The 13,664-nt window shown below is 40.3% G+C and overlaps 1 protein-coding gene across 1 annotated transcript in view; it reads right to left on the reverse strand.

Annotated features, from left to right (window-relative positions):
• Positions 1-13,664, reverse strand: part of foxj3 (forkhead box J3) — a 144,728-nt gene that overhangs the window by 35,201 nt on the left and 95,863 nt on the right. Inside the window, 4 exon segments of the mRNA XM_073031797.1 lie at positions 8,702-8,915; positions 8,918-9,021; positions 10,271-10,478; positions 11,395-11,523. Coding sequence (XP_072887898.1) covers positions 8,702-8,915; positions 8,918-9,021; positions 10,271-10,478; positions 11,395-11,523 — 655 coding nt within the window.

Here is a 13,664-nt window from a genome sequence, read left to right on the forward strand (position 1 = left end):
CCAAAGACATCTGGGTTGACAGGTTAATGATAAATCACCCCTAGTGTATTGGTTAGTGGATAGGAATGAATGAGGGGAGAAAAAAAGATGGGGTTACTGCACAAGTGTAAAGGGGAGTTCAAAGTGCTTTATATATATATGCGCTATCTGACTATCAGAACCACCTGGTGATAAAAGCTTGACACTCTTGTGGTAATTTAGAGAAAAACTGAATGGATAATGTTGACAGCAATTTACAGTGAATAAATGTCGATGAAAACATAAGTAAATATTGCTATGACCACATTACAGTTCAAATACAAAGACGGAACATTGATAGAATGCTTAGCAAATAATAGTGTCAGCTGTTAAATGTATCCAACCTGCAAGGTTAACTACCTTTTCTGTGTTTACGTTTCCAGAATTGTTCTTTTCACTTCAAATACATAATCGAATGTATTTCCTTTCTATTCTGTACATCTGAATGCAACTTTAGTGTGTAACTGCTCTATTGACAAGCTGATTTATAGCAAGATGTCCAGTGCATCCTACATGAATTACCAAATATAAAATCTGTATTAAAACCACTTGGCCAGTTTTTGCAAAACAACCCGAAGAATGTCTCATCTGAACACTTACTTTCTGATATGTGAACAATGTGTTCTTCAGACAATGTGCAAACAACACTGGCATTAGCCTCCATAAGTAAAAGGTATGTGGACCTCTGGGGGTAATGTCTTTTACAAAAGTTATTTGGAGCCAGATGTTTCAATCAATGAGATGAAATTGGAGGTGTGGGTTGTAGAGGTGCCCTGCCCTTTAAAAAAAGACACACAGTCTGACAGACCCTGCTCTTCTCAAGAAAGATATGTTTATGTGCACCATGCATCAATCAACTTTCAAGGGGACCTCAGCAGAAGAACTACAGAGATGCATGAAGCTGGAAAAACCTACACAAGCATATCTAAAGACCCGAGTGTTTATCAGTCCATAATAAGAGAAATTGTCTACAAATGGAGGACATTCAGTACTGTTGCTAACTCTCCCTAGGAGTGGGCATCCTGCCAAGAGCAAAATGTGCAATGCTGAAGGAACTGAAAAAGAACCCAAGGGTAACAGCAAAAGACCTGCAGAAATCTCTCGAACCTGCTGAAGTCTCTGTTCACGTATCCACTATAATAAAATCACTGAACAATAATGGTGTTCATGGAAGGATACCATGGAAAAAAATACTGCTCTCCAAAAGCACATTACTGCACATCTCAAGTTTACAAAAGACAACCTGGATGTTCCACAATGCTTCTGGGAAAATGTTCTGTGGACAGAGGAGACAAAAGTTGAACTTCTTGGGAGAAATGCACATTGCTATGTTTGGAGGAAAAAAGGCATTGCACATCAACACCAAGACCTCATCCCAACTGTGAGATAGCAGTCTGTTACCTGAAGCTTAATAGTAAGCTTCAGTATTTCCAGTGTATCTCAGAAATATTGATGAACTGAGACAAATTTATATGGAGGAATGGTCTAAAATTCCTCCTCACTGTTGTGCAAGTCTGATCAGCAGCTACAGGAAACGTTTTGGTGGAGGTTATTGCTGCTAAAGGGGGTTCTACCAGTTATAAAACAATAGGATTCACATAGTTTTTCCATCCTTAACTGGGAATGATCAAACAATGTGTTCAATAAAGACATGAAAAGTACAATTGCTTGTGTGTTACTAGTTTAGGCAGATTGTTTATCTATTATTGTGAGTTGGATGAAGATCAGACCACATTTTAGGAGTAATTAATGCAGAAAACTAGGTAATTGCAAAGGGATCACTAATTTTTCTTGCAACTGTAGAATGAACAGATTTAATTTTTTTTTCCATAATAGTTATCCTATGAACAACACTGGCCATAATAAACACATTCCAATTCTAACATAGAGTCCCAAGCAATTTTGAAAATCTACTCTATGTAAACAAGACGAAGCTTCTTAACTCTATCAGAAACACCTCAATTCCAATTAATTCAACACAAATTGGTGTTGGACAGAAATGATTGTCCAAACTCTGCCCGAGAGTGGAGTTTCAATCAACAACCTTCAGATACAATATACTTCTAAGTCAGTTGATGTACTCCTCAGCCTAGTAGATAGATAGATAGATAGATACTTTATTCATCCCCATGGGGAAATTCAACATTTTTTCCAATGTCCCATACACTTATTGTAGCAAAACTAATTACATACAATACTTAACTCAGTAAAAATATGATATGCATCTAAAATCACCTCTCAAAAAGCATTAATAATAGCTTTTAAAAAGTTCTTAAGTAGTTTACTTAAATACATTGAGTCCTAACCCCGGCACTTTAACATATCTTACTCCTGGCGGTTGAATTGTAAAGCCGAATGGCATTGGGGAGTATTGATCTCTTCATCCTGTCTGAGGAGCATTGCATCGATAGCAACCTGTCGCTGAAACTGCTTCTCTGTCTCTGGATGGTGCTATGTAGAGGATGTTCAGGGTTTTCCATAATTGACCGTAGCCTACTCAGCGCCCTTCGCTCTGCTACCGATGTTATACTCTCCAGTACTTTGCCCACGACAGAGCCCGCCTTCCTTACCAGCTTATTAAGACGTGAGGCGTCCCTCTTCTTAATGCTGCCTCCCCAACACGCCACCACAAAGAAGAGGGCGCTCTCCACAACTGACCTATAGAACATCTTCAGCATCTCACTACAAACATTGAATGACGCCAACCTTCTAAGGAAGTACAGTCAACTCTGTGCCTTCCTGCACAAGGCATCTGTGTTGGCAGTCCAGTCTAGCTTCTCGTCTAACTGTACTCCCAGATACTTGTAGGTCTTAACCTGCTCCACACATTCTCCATTAATGATCACTGGCTCCATATGAGGCCTAGATCTCCTAAAGTCCACCACCATCTCCTTGGTCTTGGTGATATTGAGACGCAGGTAGTTTGAGTTGCACCATATCACAAAGTCCTGTATCAGTTTCCTATACTCTTCCTCCTGTCCATTCCTGACACACCCCACTATGGCCGTGTCATCAGCGAACTTCTGCACATGGCAGGACTCCGAGTTATATTGGAAGTCTGATGTGTACAGGGTGAACAGGACCGGAGAGAGCACGGTCCCCTGCGGTGCTCCTGTGCTGTTGACCACCGTGTCAGACCTACAATCTCCCAACCGCACATACTGAGATATATATATATATATATATCTATCTATATAGAGCTGTAATATGTTCAGAATTTCAGAAATTGCTATAATGTCACTCCTTCTTGCCGAAGGTTATTTTAACTCAGCAAAATTTGGCAAATAAATTTATATCAAGGTCATGACTTTATAGTCCAATAAATCCATAATGTTGGTAATTCAAACCTTAATTTAGTTCATTGCTCCCAAACTAATGACAAACAAGTAACCAGAAATTCATTCAGCATAACAAGCCCTCCTAAAACAGTACTCAAATTTGAAATGCAAGAATATTGAATTGTACCAGTGGGTGCTTTGGCTGATGTGCATATGCATTTTGGCGCTCCACAGTAGCGTAGCGGTTAGCACGGCGCTATTATAGCTTGGGGCATTCCAGAGTTTGGAGTTAAATTCCAGTATCATTCTGTAAAATTTCAGTGTAGTTTGTCCTCCCCAATGGAATGTGTGGGTGTTCCCTGGGTACTCCAGTTTTCTGTCAGTCCAAAGATGTACCATGTAGGTTAACTGGTCATCGTAGGTTAGGATAAAATCAGGCTGTGGGGTTGCTGAGGGCAGCTTGGCTCGAAGGGCGGGAAGGACTTATTCCACGCTGTATCACTAAATCAATAAATACATTTTATGCTGATTATGGTATAACGCCTCCAGTGTCAGCAGAATACTTAACATGAAAGAAGCATGCAGTTACTTAATAACTGCAAAACAACTGGAGGGCAAAGGTTAGGCATCCCTGCTGCTACTGTGCAGTGCTTTAATAGGACATGAAGTAACTGACACAGTTATTAGACATTTAGTCTAATACTGTATGGTCTCTGGTATTGGACATTTCCACCCTGGGGAAAAAGATACTCCCTGTTTACTCAATCTATGCCTCTCATAATGTTATAAACCTCTATCTGATCTCTCCTCAGCCTCCACTACTCCAAAGAAAACAACCCAAGTTGTCCAGCCTTGCATGACAGCACGCGTCCTCTAAACCAGTCAGCATCCTGGTAAACCTCTTCTGCACCCTCTCCAAAGCCTCAAGATCCTTCCTATAGTGGGCGACTAGAACTGCATGCATGTAAACATGTGAAGATATGGCCTAACCAGAATTTTATAAAATTGCAGCATAACTGCTTGACTTATGAATTCAATGCCTCAATTTATAAAAGCAAACATTCCATAAACCATCCTATCAACCTGTGTAGCCACTTCCATGGAGCTATGAGCTTGGACCCCCAGATCGCTCCACTCAGCAACACTGTTAAAGGTCTTGCCCTTAACAGTTTACTGTCTCCTTGCATTTGCCCTCACATTATCTGGGTTAAACTCCACCTGCCATTTCTCAGCCTATATCTGCAAATGATCTACATTGCAACAATCTTAGTATCATTCACTAACATACTAACCTACCCATCAATATTCTCATCCAGGTCATTCATATACATCATACACAGCATCCAATATCATCTTAAAGGCCTCATTGGCAGCCAGAGGGCTGCTACTATGTTAATAAGAGATAATCGGAGGCCTAGGTTAAGACAGAAATGCCCAAGTAATGAGCCCTGGTGACAAGACCACAAACCTACAAGGAAAATGAGGTCCCTGCATTAAATATCAAAGGAGATCAATTTCACGTTCCCCTGTATATGACTGGCCATCGGTAATTAGGAAGCTACACAAATAGAGTGGAAAATGGAGGGTGATAATGCAGCAACCAATGGTCCATAACGGAATAAAAGTAACTAAAATGATTTTTTGACTCTATTGGATTACCAATGTGGTACAGTCTTACTGGAGGAAAACAGGGGAGATAGGTCATGAAAACAGGATTAAACTACTGAATACTGAAAGCACTTAAGCATCTGGAATCATAGAGAAACCCTGCTACCAACACTTGCAAGAAGTGTTTTCACTTCATCTTTGAAATTAAGAATTGAATGAAATCAAGAATATCTTGCACCCATTGTTACCGGTTGTGTGACTCTAATAACGCACTAATTCTGAAAAAACAGTGAATCCTATATTCCACAGAGTTTAAAAGATTGAAAAGTCAATCTGTTGAAGTACATAAGAATCTGATATTGACTGGTGAATGCTGAGAGGTTGACTCCTCTAGTTGGCAAGTCTAAGTTGAGGGGCAGTGTTCCCAGATAAGGGGGTCGTCATCAGCAGCAATGAGGAAATTTTTGTACTCGGGGGCTGTAAATTTCTGGAATTATCTGCTAAAGACTGCTGCAAGTACTCCTTTGCTGCATTTAACCAAGGCTTACTGTAATGTATGTTTAACAAGGGAATCAGGGACGTAACAATCAGAATGGAAAGTCGGCTTAAAGTAGATCACCAGTAATGATCTTTCTGAACAGCATGCTCACTGACCTCTTCTGCTCTCATTTCAAATACTAAAAAAACAAGGTGACTTACTCGGTTAATACTTCAACACCTGTAGAGTAGTATTAATATGAAAAACATTAGGGGCCTTCTTTATTTATGATCTTCAGATGTACCTGGCTGTAGTAAGGCTTAAAGTAATATTCACTTCAGAGAGCAGAACCAAACCTATAGATAATTTATCACAAAAATTGAATTTGTGTCTTATGAAGTAATTCAGATGTGATTATCCTGAAAGAAATTTGCCAAGTTGTGGATATATAAAAAAAGAGTAAAGACCGTTATTCATCAGCTGACTAATGACAATTTAGTAAATGGTACAGTAAGTTCAGTGGTCTGATTAACAATGCTATTGATGTCAATTTTAACACCAATTCAAATAAATATTAAGCTTATTAAGTGCTCCAAGGCTTACATCCACACCCGAAAGAGGGCCAAAACATCATACTTCCTCAAGGTGCTAAACCCTGCATGCCCTGAGGAGGAGAAAACGGAAATGAAGATTATGTCGTATGAGGTGGGGAGGGCTCACAAGATAAAAACTGGGGATGGAAGTACAAGTTACCACCTTCGACAACTCTCCAAGGATAAGCCCCTCTGAGCGGGGCTTCCTGATTCCTCCCTACTTTGTCCAACGTACGCAAAAATCTTGTGTGTTGCTCAAAATTTCCAGTATCGGCAGTTTCTCGTGTTTTTCAGCATCTACAGAATCAACTGTGGCATATGGATGATAGAAAAATGGAGGAAAAATGTATGAGGGAAGAGTTGTTTCGATCTTAGAGAAGACTAATAGGCTGGCACAACATCGTGGGTCAAAGGACCTATAACTCTGCTGTACTGTTTCAGGTTCCATATGCTTTGGAGATGGTGGAGAAGGTATTAAGAAATATTTAGATAGGCAAAAGGATGGTAGAAAAAATGGAGGGCTAAGTATGACAGAATGGTAAGATTGATCTTGGAGTAGGGTGAAGGGTTGGAACAACAGTGAACTAAACAGACTACACTGTGCTACAGTGTTCCTGATTGACTATGGCCAACGATTTAAGCTTGTATGACAATAAACCATAAAGATGGAAAGGTCACAGGATTCATTCACCCACCTCCGACACAACACATCCCCTTCCTATTTGTGCTGCGTTTCAAATAATCTATGCACAAGGGAATGCTAGAAAATTAGGATCAGCATCCACAAGTAATAGACAAATCTTAGATGTCAACTTCCACATTCCAAAGTAGCTTAAATACAAAGTAATAACTCAGAAGTTTAATCATTGATGCTGGAAACACAGCGACCAATTGCCCCACAGAAGAATTGCTCAGTTATGTGGCAATAACCATAAGAACAAAGGAAGTAGACCATCAGCCATTTGAGCCTATCTGCCATTCAATAAGCTTCTGGCTGTTCTGGATGTCAACCCAGCTCTACATATCTGTCTCTTCCCTTTCACCCTTAATTCCCCTATTATGTGAAAAATCTAACTGGTGTCTTAAAAATATATAATGAGATAGCTTCTATTGCTTCCCTGGGTGGAGAATTCCAGAATTCCAGAAGCAGTTCCACCCTACTTCCATCCTAATCTAAGCCACTGAATCTTGAGGCTATGCCCAGTAGTTCTAATCTCACCTACCAGTGAAAACAATTTCCCTGACTGTATCTTCCCTATCCCTTTCATATTTTTCAATGTTTCTATAGGATCCCCTCACATTCTTCTGAATTCCAGTGAGGATAATCTAGGTGAGTCAATTTCTCCTCACAAGCTAACTCCTTTTCTCCACAATCAAGTTGGTGAAAACTTCTCTGCACCACTTCCAAAACCAGATGTATACCTCGAGTAAAGAGAGCAGAACTGAACACAGTTCTCCGTATTGGCCTCAGCAGTACTCTATACAGTTGCTGCACAACTTCCTAGCTGTTAAATTCAAACCCTCGAGCAATGAAGGCCAACATTCCATTTGCCTTCTTGATAACCTGTTACAACAGGAAAATAATCTTTCACAATTCAGGGCGGAAGCACTCCCAAGTCCCTCTGCACAATTACAATCTTTCACTATTTAAATATTTTCTCCTTTTCCTTCCAAAGTGGATGACCTCACAATTACCTACAATGTATTCCATCTGCCAGACCCTTATCCTATCTATACACTTCTTCACAGACTTGTGCTTTTCCACTCAATTTAGTGTCATCAGTACTCAGTCCCTTCTTCCAAGTGGCTACTGTATATCACGAACAGCTGTGGGCTGAGCACTGACCCCTGCAGCACTCTGCTCATCCTGATTTTCAATGGAAGAAATGCCCATTTACCCCAACTCTCTGCATTCTGTTGGTTAACCAATCCTCCATACATTAACCACAACTCCATCTAAAGATGCATCTTTATTTTACAGATAAGACTGATGCGGAACCTTATGAAACACCTCTGGAAATCCAAGTATAAACATCCACCCTATTCCCCTCTAACCACTGTGCTCAAAGAACTCTAATAGCTTTGCCAAACAGGGCCTGCCTTTCCTGAATCCATATAGTGTCTGTCTGCTGGAACAACTTCTATCTACATCTTGTTATTTTGTCCTTATTGATAGGAAGAAACACTTATTTTACAGCAATGCTGAAGGAACACCAAGGAAACTATATTTTTTCCAAAAATGATGCATTGCAGTATTTTTTTTAAATATATTCGCTCAAGGGGGTAGAAATTTTTTAATAAATCTTTCCTGAAAGATGGTGAGTTACTGCAATGGAGCATCAACCTGCCTTTCTAGTCTCAAGAGTGGGACTGAATGCAGGTTTTCTGATGTCAAAGGAAGCTATCAAGTGAGCCACAGTCTAGCTAGACTTCAGTAGCAGGATGGTGAGTAAAGAAAGAAGCAAAAGATGGAGAGGGAACAAGGTACGAGGATTTCACAAAAATTACACTTGCTTCTTTGGTAGAGAACAATCAAGCTTCATTTATTCTTATCCAGGAAGTCTTCCTGAGTAATTGCATACTTAAAATTCTATTTTTAGCTGTAGGAGGAGCAGGCAGAAAGTTGGAAGATTCGCAATGCTTTCCCATTCTTTACCCTGTATCCCAAAAGACACAATAATTATTATTCGGAAATTACAGTGCAAAGGCGAGAGAAGCAGACTCACCGATATTACAGGCCATGTGCTGTTGCTGTTGATGGTGGTGGTGGTGGTGCTGCTGCTGCTGATGATGTTGCTGGTTTGACTGATGCTGTGGGTGTTGGTGCTGATGGTGTTGGTGATGAGCGTGTTGTGGGTGGATCTGATGTTGCGGCAGTTGCACTTGAGGCCCTCCCCCACCGCCTCCAAGGCTGCTTGCATGGCTGTTGGACAGGCTGGTTCTGTCCACTGTGCGGGATGGGTGCTAACAGTACTGTTGGGAGAATGCTGGTAGGAACATGATGTATGGGTTGGCTGTGAAGTCTCCGAAGGCAGGTTGATCATCCCTAAAATAAGATGCAATGTAAGTCATGTATTTGTGTTTAAAAATCATCATGCATTAAAAAAAAGTATCACCCCCATTTTACTGTATTCATAACAATTAACCATTAGCCAAGATCCATCACGCATGACATTTCAAGCTGAAAAAAGCTAAGCTGTAATCCAGGTATATATTTTAAATGTGCTCACAATGATAACAAGATTAAGGTCCTGGGAATCAATGAGTTCGAGTTTGGAAACATATTGGATGACGAATGTTAGAGTAAAAGATAAATGGCATAAACATATTATTCTCACTAATGACTAATTTCAATTTATTGTTTAATTGTACAGTCATAGCTCATCTTCTCAAAAGCACATTTATAACTGTAGTTAATCAGTCAACTTCTGATTGCAATCTTGTCACCATGGCTTATTGCCAAGAAAAAGTGCCTATGGACTAGTTCTACTGAATGATTCTATTAATACCATTCTGTCCCGTAGTATATACACTTCTTTCTAGGAAGGAAGGCAGCACTGAATCAGGTTTTGACAACTGTAGGGAGTCCCAGTAAATCCTAGGTTGATTTTCAAATAATGTCAGTTAAATGTGCGGTAAGACACAAATAAATCCTAGAAGCAAAACTGCCGTGGATTGAATGGAAGACCCTGAACTTGAATACAGATTTTAACAAACCCAGGTGAGCTCTCCCAGTGCCAAATCACATTCCAGATCATTGAGAACGGAACAATAACCATCTCCCTTTCCAAATGCTTATAAAGATGTTGTAACAATAGCAAAAATATCAAAGATAACATTTCAACACAAAAAAAGATACTGAATAATCATTTTAAAGAGTTAGAGGGTTTTCAATTACTGATGGCAACAGAATTTGTCATAGATAAAACCCTCAAAGCAACATAAATAGTATGAAGTTCTTTTATTGAGGTATGTAGCGTAGGACAGGCTCTTCCAACTCAACATGTCACATCGCCCAGTAACCACTTATTTAACCCTTGCCTAATCACATGACAATTTATAATGATCAATTGACCTATGAACAAGTAAGTTTTTGGAATGTGGGAGGAAAAGGGAGGACCCAGACGAAACTCACACACGCACAAGAAAGATGCACAAACTTCTTACAGGCAGCGCCAGAATTCAACTCTGAACTCCAACGCCCCAGCTGTAATAACACTGCACTAATCCCTATGCTACCGTGGTGCATTTTAATACAGAACTTGTGAAACACACGTGACAGTATCCATACTCACCCTGCTGGCTGAGAGACTGCTCAAAGACTGATTTGTAAAGGCTACGGAAGGAGGCACTCAGATCTTCAAAGTTGTATTCTGAGAAGGGTGGTTTAGTGTCCCTCTCGGGCATACTGTACTGTTGTTGCTGCTGCTGTTGCTGTTGTTGCTGCTGCTGCTGCTGTTGTGGTGTTAGGCTCTGGGGGACTGAATCTGCTCGAGTTGTCACCTGGACAAATGGATAAAATCCATTTCTTTAATGCAGAGATTAGGAAGCAGTACCCCAATTAAAAACTTTCATTTTGCACAACTACAGATAGGAATGAGATAGAAGGCGTGGTGGGTACCAGAGAAATTAAATACATCTTGAAACCAACCAGACCACCCAAACATAGGGCATATTCTAGCATCAAGGAATATTTACCCATGTTACATGCTACTTCATTAAAAAAAAACTGCATAACTGATTATGCCACTAACCTTGGGAAAAAGGACTACATACTGTTCGTGAAGTTACTTTTAAAATTTGATTTTGATAAGGGTGGTATGAATGATGTTAACTCATCCTTCCGATCCAGAAGTAACTTGCCTCATCAGTATTCATACTTTTCATTGTAGATTTGATTACAGTAAATAAGTTTAAACATTTTAAATACACTTCTAATAGTTTTAGTTCCTTTTACAAATTAAGTTATCCCTCATTCATCTGAAATTGAATCTCAAAGCACACTGTAAACTTCTGAAAAATCTTAAAATTCTCTGACATTTAGAGGACAAAAACTAGTCCAACTATACTGTACAGGTGTTATTGTTCCACTCAAATCTCATGGCATCGTATTACACCTTATCATGTCATTGACCTATTCCTGTTTATTTTGCTTATGAGCTTTTCCTAAAATGCATCGATACCATTTGCCTCAAGCACTGCATGTACCAGTGAGTTCTACACACATATTCATATTCTAAGTGTCAGGTTGCATTAACCTATTTCACACTTTGAATGTAACAGTTGTTGTATTATTCCCATTCTTCCCCCACTGTTTGGGCATGACAGGTTCAAAAGAATACTTTAGATACATAATTATATTAAATAACAACATGCAATAGCTATTTAAAACAAAAGGTTATTCAAGAATTAAGCTTGCCTGTGCATAATTGTGGACAGAGCCGACATTATTCAGGTTGACGGACGCTAAACTCGTGTCAGACAGGCTGTTGTTAAGGCTGCTGCGAGGACTATCACTTCCATCTTGATCCGTATTATATAGTGTTACCTGCATAACCAAAGAGTCCATAATTTTAAGACCCTAAGCTTATGTTGCTTCCTGTGAAATGTAGCAAAAACACACTCATTAAAATTAAAAATCTGTCTTCTACCATTCTCAAGCTGCAGCAAGATTTGCTATTTGTAATTCTGCCCACCAAATGGACAATAACCTGAGCAAGTTGCCATTGAACCCTCAGGTAGTTTTAACCTCGGATGTTGAGAGAGGTGGTGATTTTATTTAAGAAAGAGAAAAGGGTTTAAGCTCTTGAGGATTACAAAGAAGCCAGGAAAAAAAACTCAAGAAAGGAGTTAGGAAAACCAAGAGGGTCATGAAAAATCTGTGGAAAGAAGAATTAAAGCAAATCACAAGACATTCTATATATACATCAAGAACAAGAGAGTAACTAGGGAGCTGGTAGAACCTCTCGAGGATAAAAGAGGGATAATGTGCTTAGAGAGGCAAAAGATGTGAATGAGGTCCTAAATGAGTACTTTGCATCAGTATTTACCAGGGAGATGTTTGTGGAAGATAGGGAGATCAGTGTGGAACAGGCCAATTTACCAGGGGATTTCAAAATAAGGAATTAGGTAGTGTGGAGTCTCTTAAGGAACATTCAGGCGGATAACTTCCAAAGGCCTGATGGGATATACCCCAGTTATTGGGAGAGAGGTAAGAGATAATATTGCTGGAGCCTTGACCTTTGCGTCCTCTACCTACAGCATGATACAGGCCCTTCAGCCCACGATGCCGTGCTAAACGTGTACTTATTTTCAAAATTACCTAGGGTTACCCATAGCCCTCTATTTTTCTAAGCTCCATGTATCTATCCAGGAGTCCCTTAAAAGACCTATCTTATCTGCCTCCACAACCGTCGCCGGCAGCCCATTCCACACACTCAGGACCCTCTGCGTAAAAATCTTGCCCCTGACATTTCCTCTGTACCTACTCCAAGCACCTTAAAACTGTACCCTCTTATGCTGGCCATTTCAGCCCTGGGGAAAAGCCTCTGACTATCAAATTGAATTGACTTATTTCTTACATCCTTCATAGACATGAGGAGTAAAAATCTTTATGTTACATCTTCATCTAAATGTGCCATGTGCATTCATAGTAATTTAAAATAATTTATAATAAATAGAACAGTCAATATCATAGAGTACACTCAAATCAGCGTGAGTACATGAGTCTGATGGCCTGGTGGAAGAAGCTGTCCCAGAGCCTGTTGGTCCTGGCTTTTATGCTGCAGTACTGCTTCCCAGTTGGTAGCTGGAATAGATTGTGGTTGGGATGACTTGGGTCCCCAATGATCCTTTTTACACACCTGTCCTCGTAAATGTTCTGAATCATGGGAAGTTCACAACTACAGATGCACTGGGCTGTCCTCACCAATCTCTGCAGAGTCCTGCGATTATGGGACGTACAGTTCCCATGCCAGGCAGTGATGCAGCCAGTCAGGATGCACTCAATCATGCCCCTGTAGAAAGTTCCTAAGATTTGGCGTTCCCATATCAAGCTTCTTCAACCGTCTAAGGTGAAAGCGGCGCTGTTGTGTCTTTTTCACCACACAGCTGGTGTGTATAGACCACGTGAAGTCCTCGGTGATGTGTATGCCAAGGAACTCGAAACTGTTTACCCTTTCAACCCCAGATCCATTTATGTCAATAGGGGTTAGCCCGTCTCCATTCCTCCTGTAATCCACAACCAGCTCCTTTGTTTTTGCAATATTGAGAGACAGGTTGTTTTCATGACACCACTGTATCAGAGAGATGAGTTCTTCCCTGTAGGCCACTTCATTATTGTTTTACGATTAGTGTCATCGGCAAATTTAATTACCAGATTGGAGCTGTGGGAGGCCATACAGTCATGGGTATACAGGAAGTAAAGGAGGGAACTCAGTACGCAGCCTTAAGGGGCACTTGCACTGAGAGTCAGAGGGTTGGAGGTGAGGGAGCCCACTCTTACACCTGCTAGCAATCTGACAGGAAGTCCAGGACCTAGCTGCACATGGCAGGATCAAGGCCAAGGTCTCTGAGCTTCTTGGAGAACCTGGATGGAACTATGGTGTTGAATGCTGAACTGTAGTCCAAGAACAGCATTCTCACATACGATCCACACGATCAATGCTTCTCATCATCTTATACAAGTTC

This window comes from Hemitrygon akajei, chromosome 29 (genome assembly GCF_048418815.1).
Source record: "Hemitrygon akajei chromosome 29, sHemAka1.3, whole genome shotgun sequence".
NCBI classification, from domain to species: domain Eukaryota; kingdom Metazoa; phylum Chordata; class Chondrichthyes; order Myliobatiformes; family Dasyatidae; genus Hemitrygon; species Hemitrygon akajei.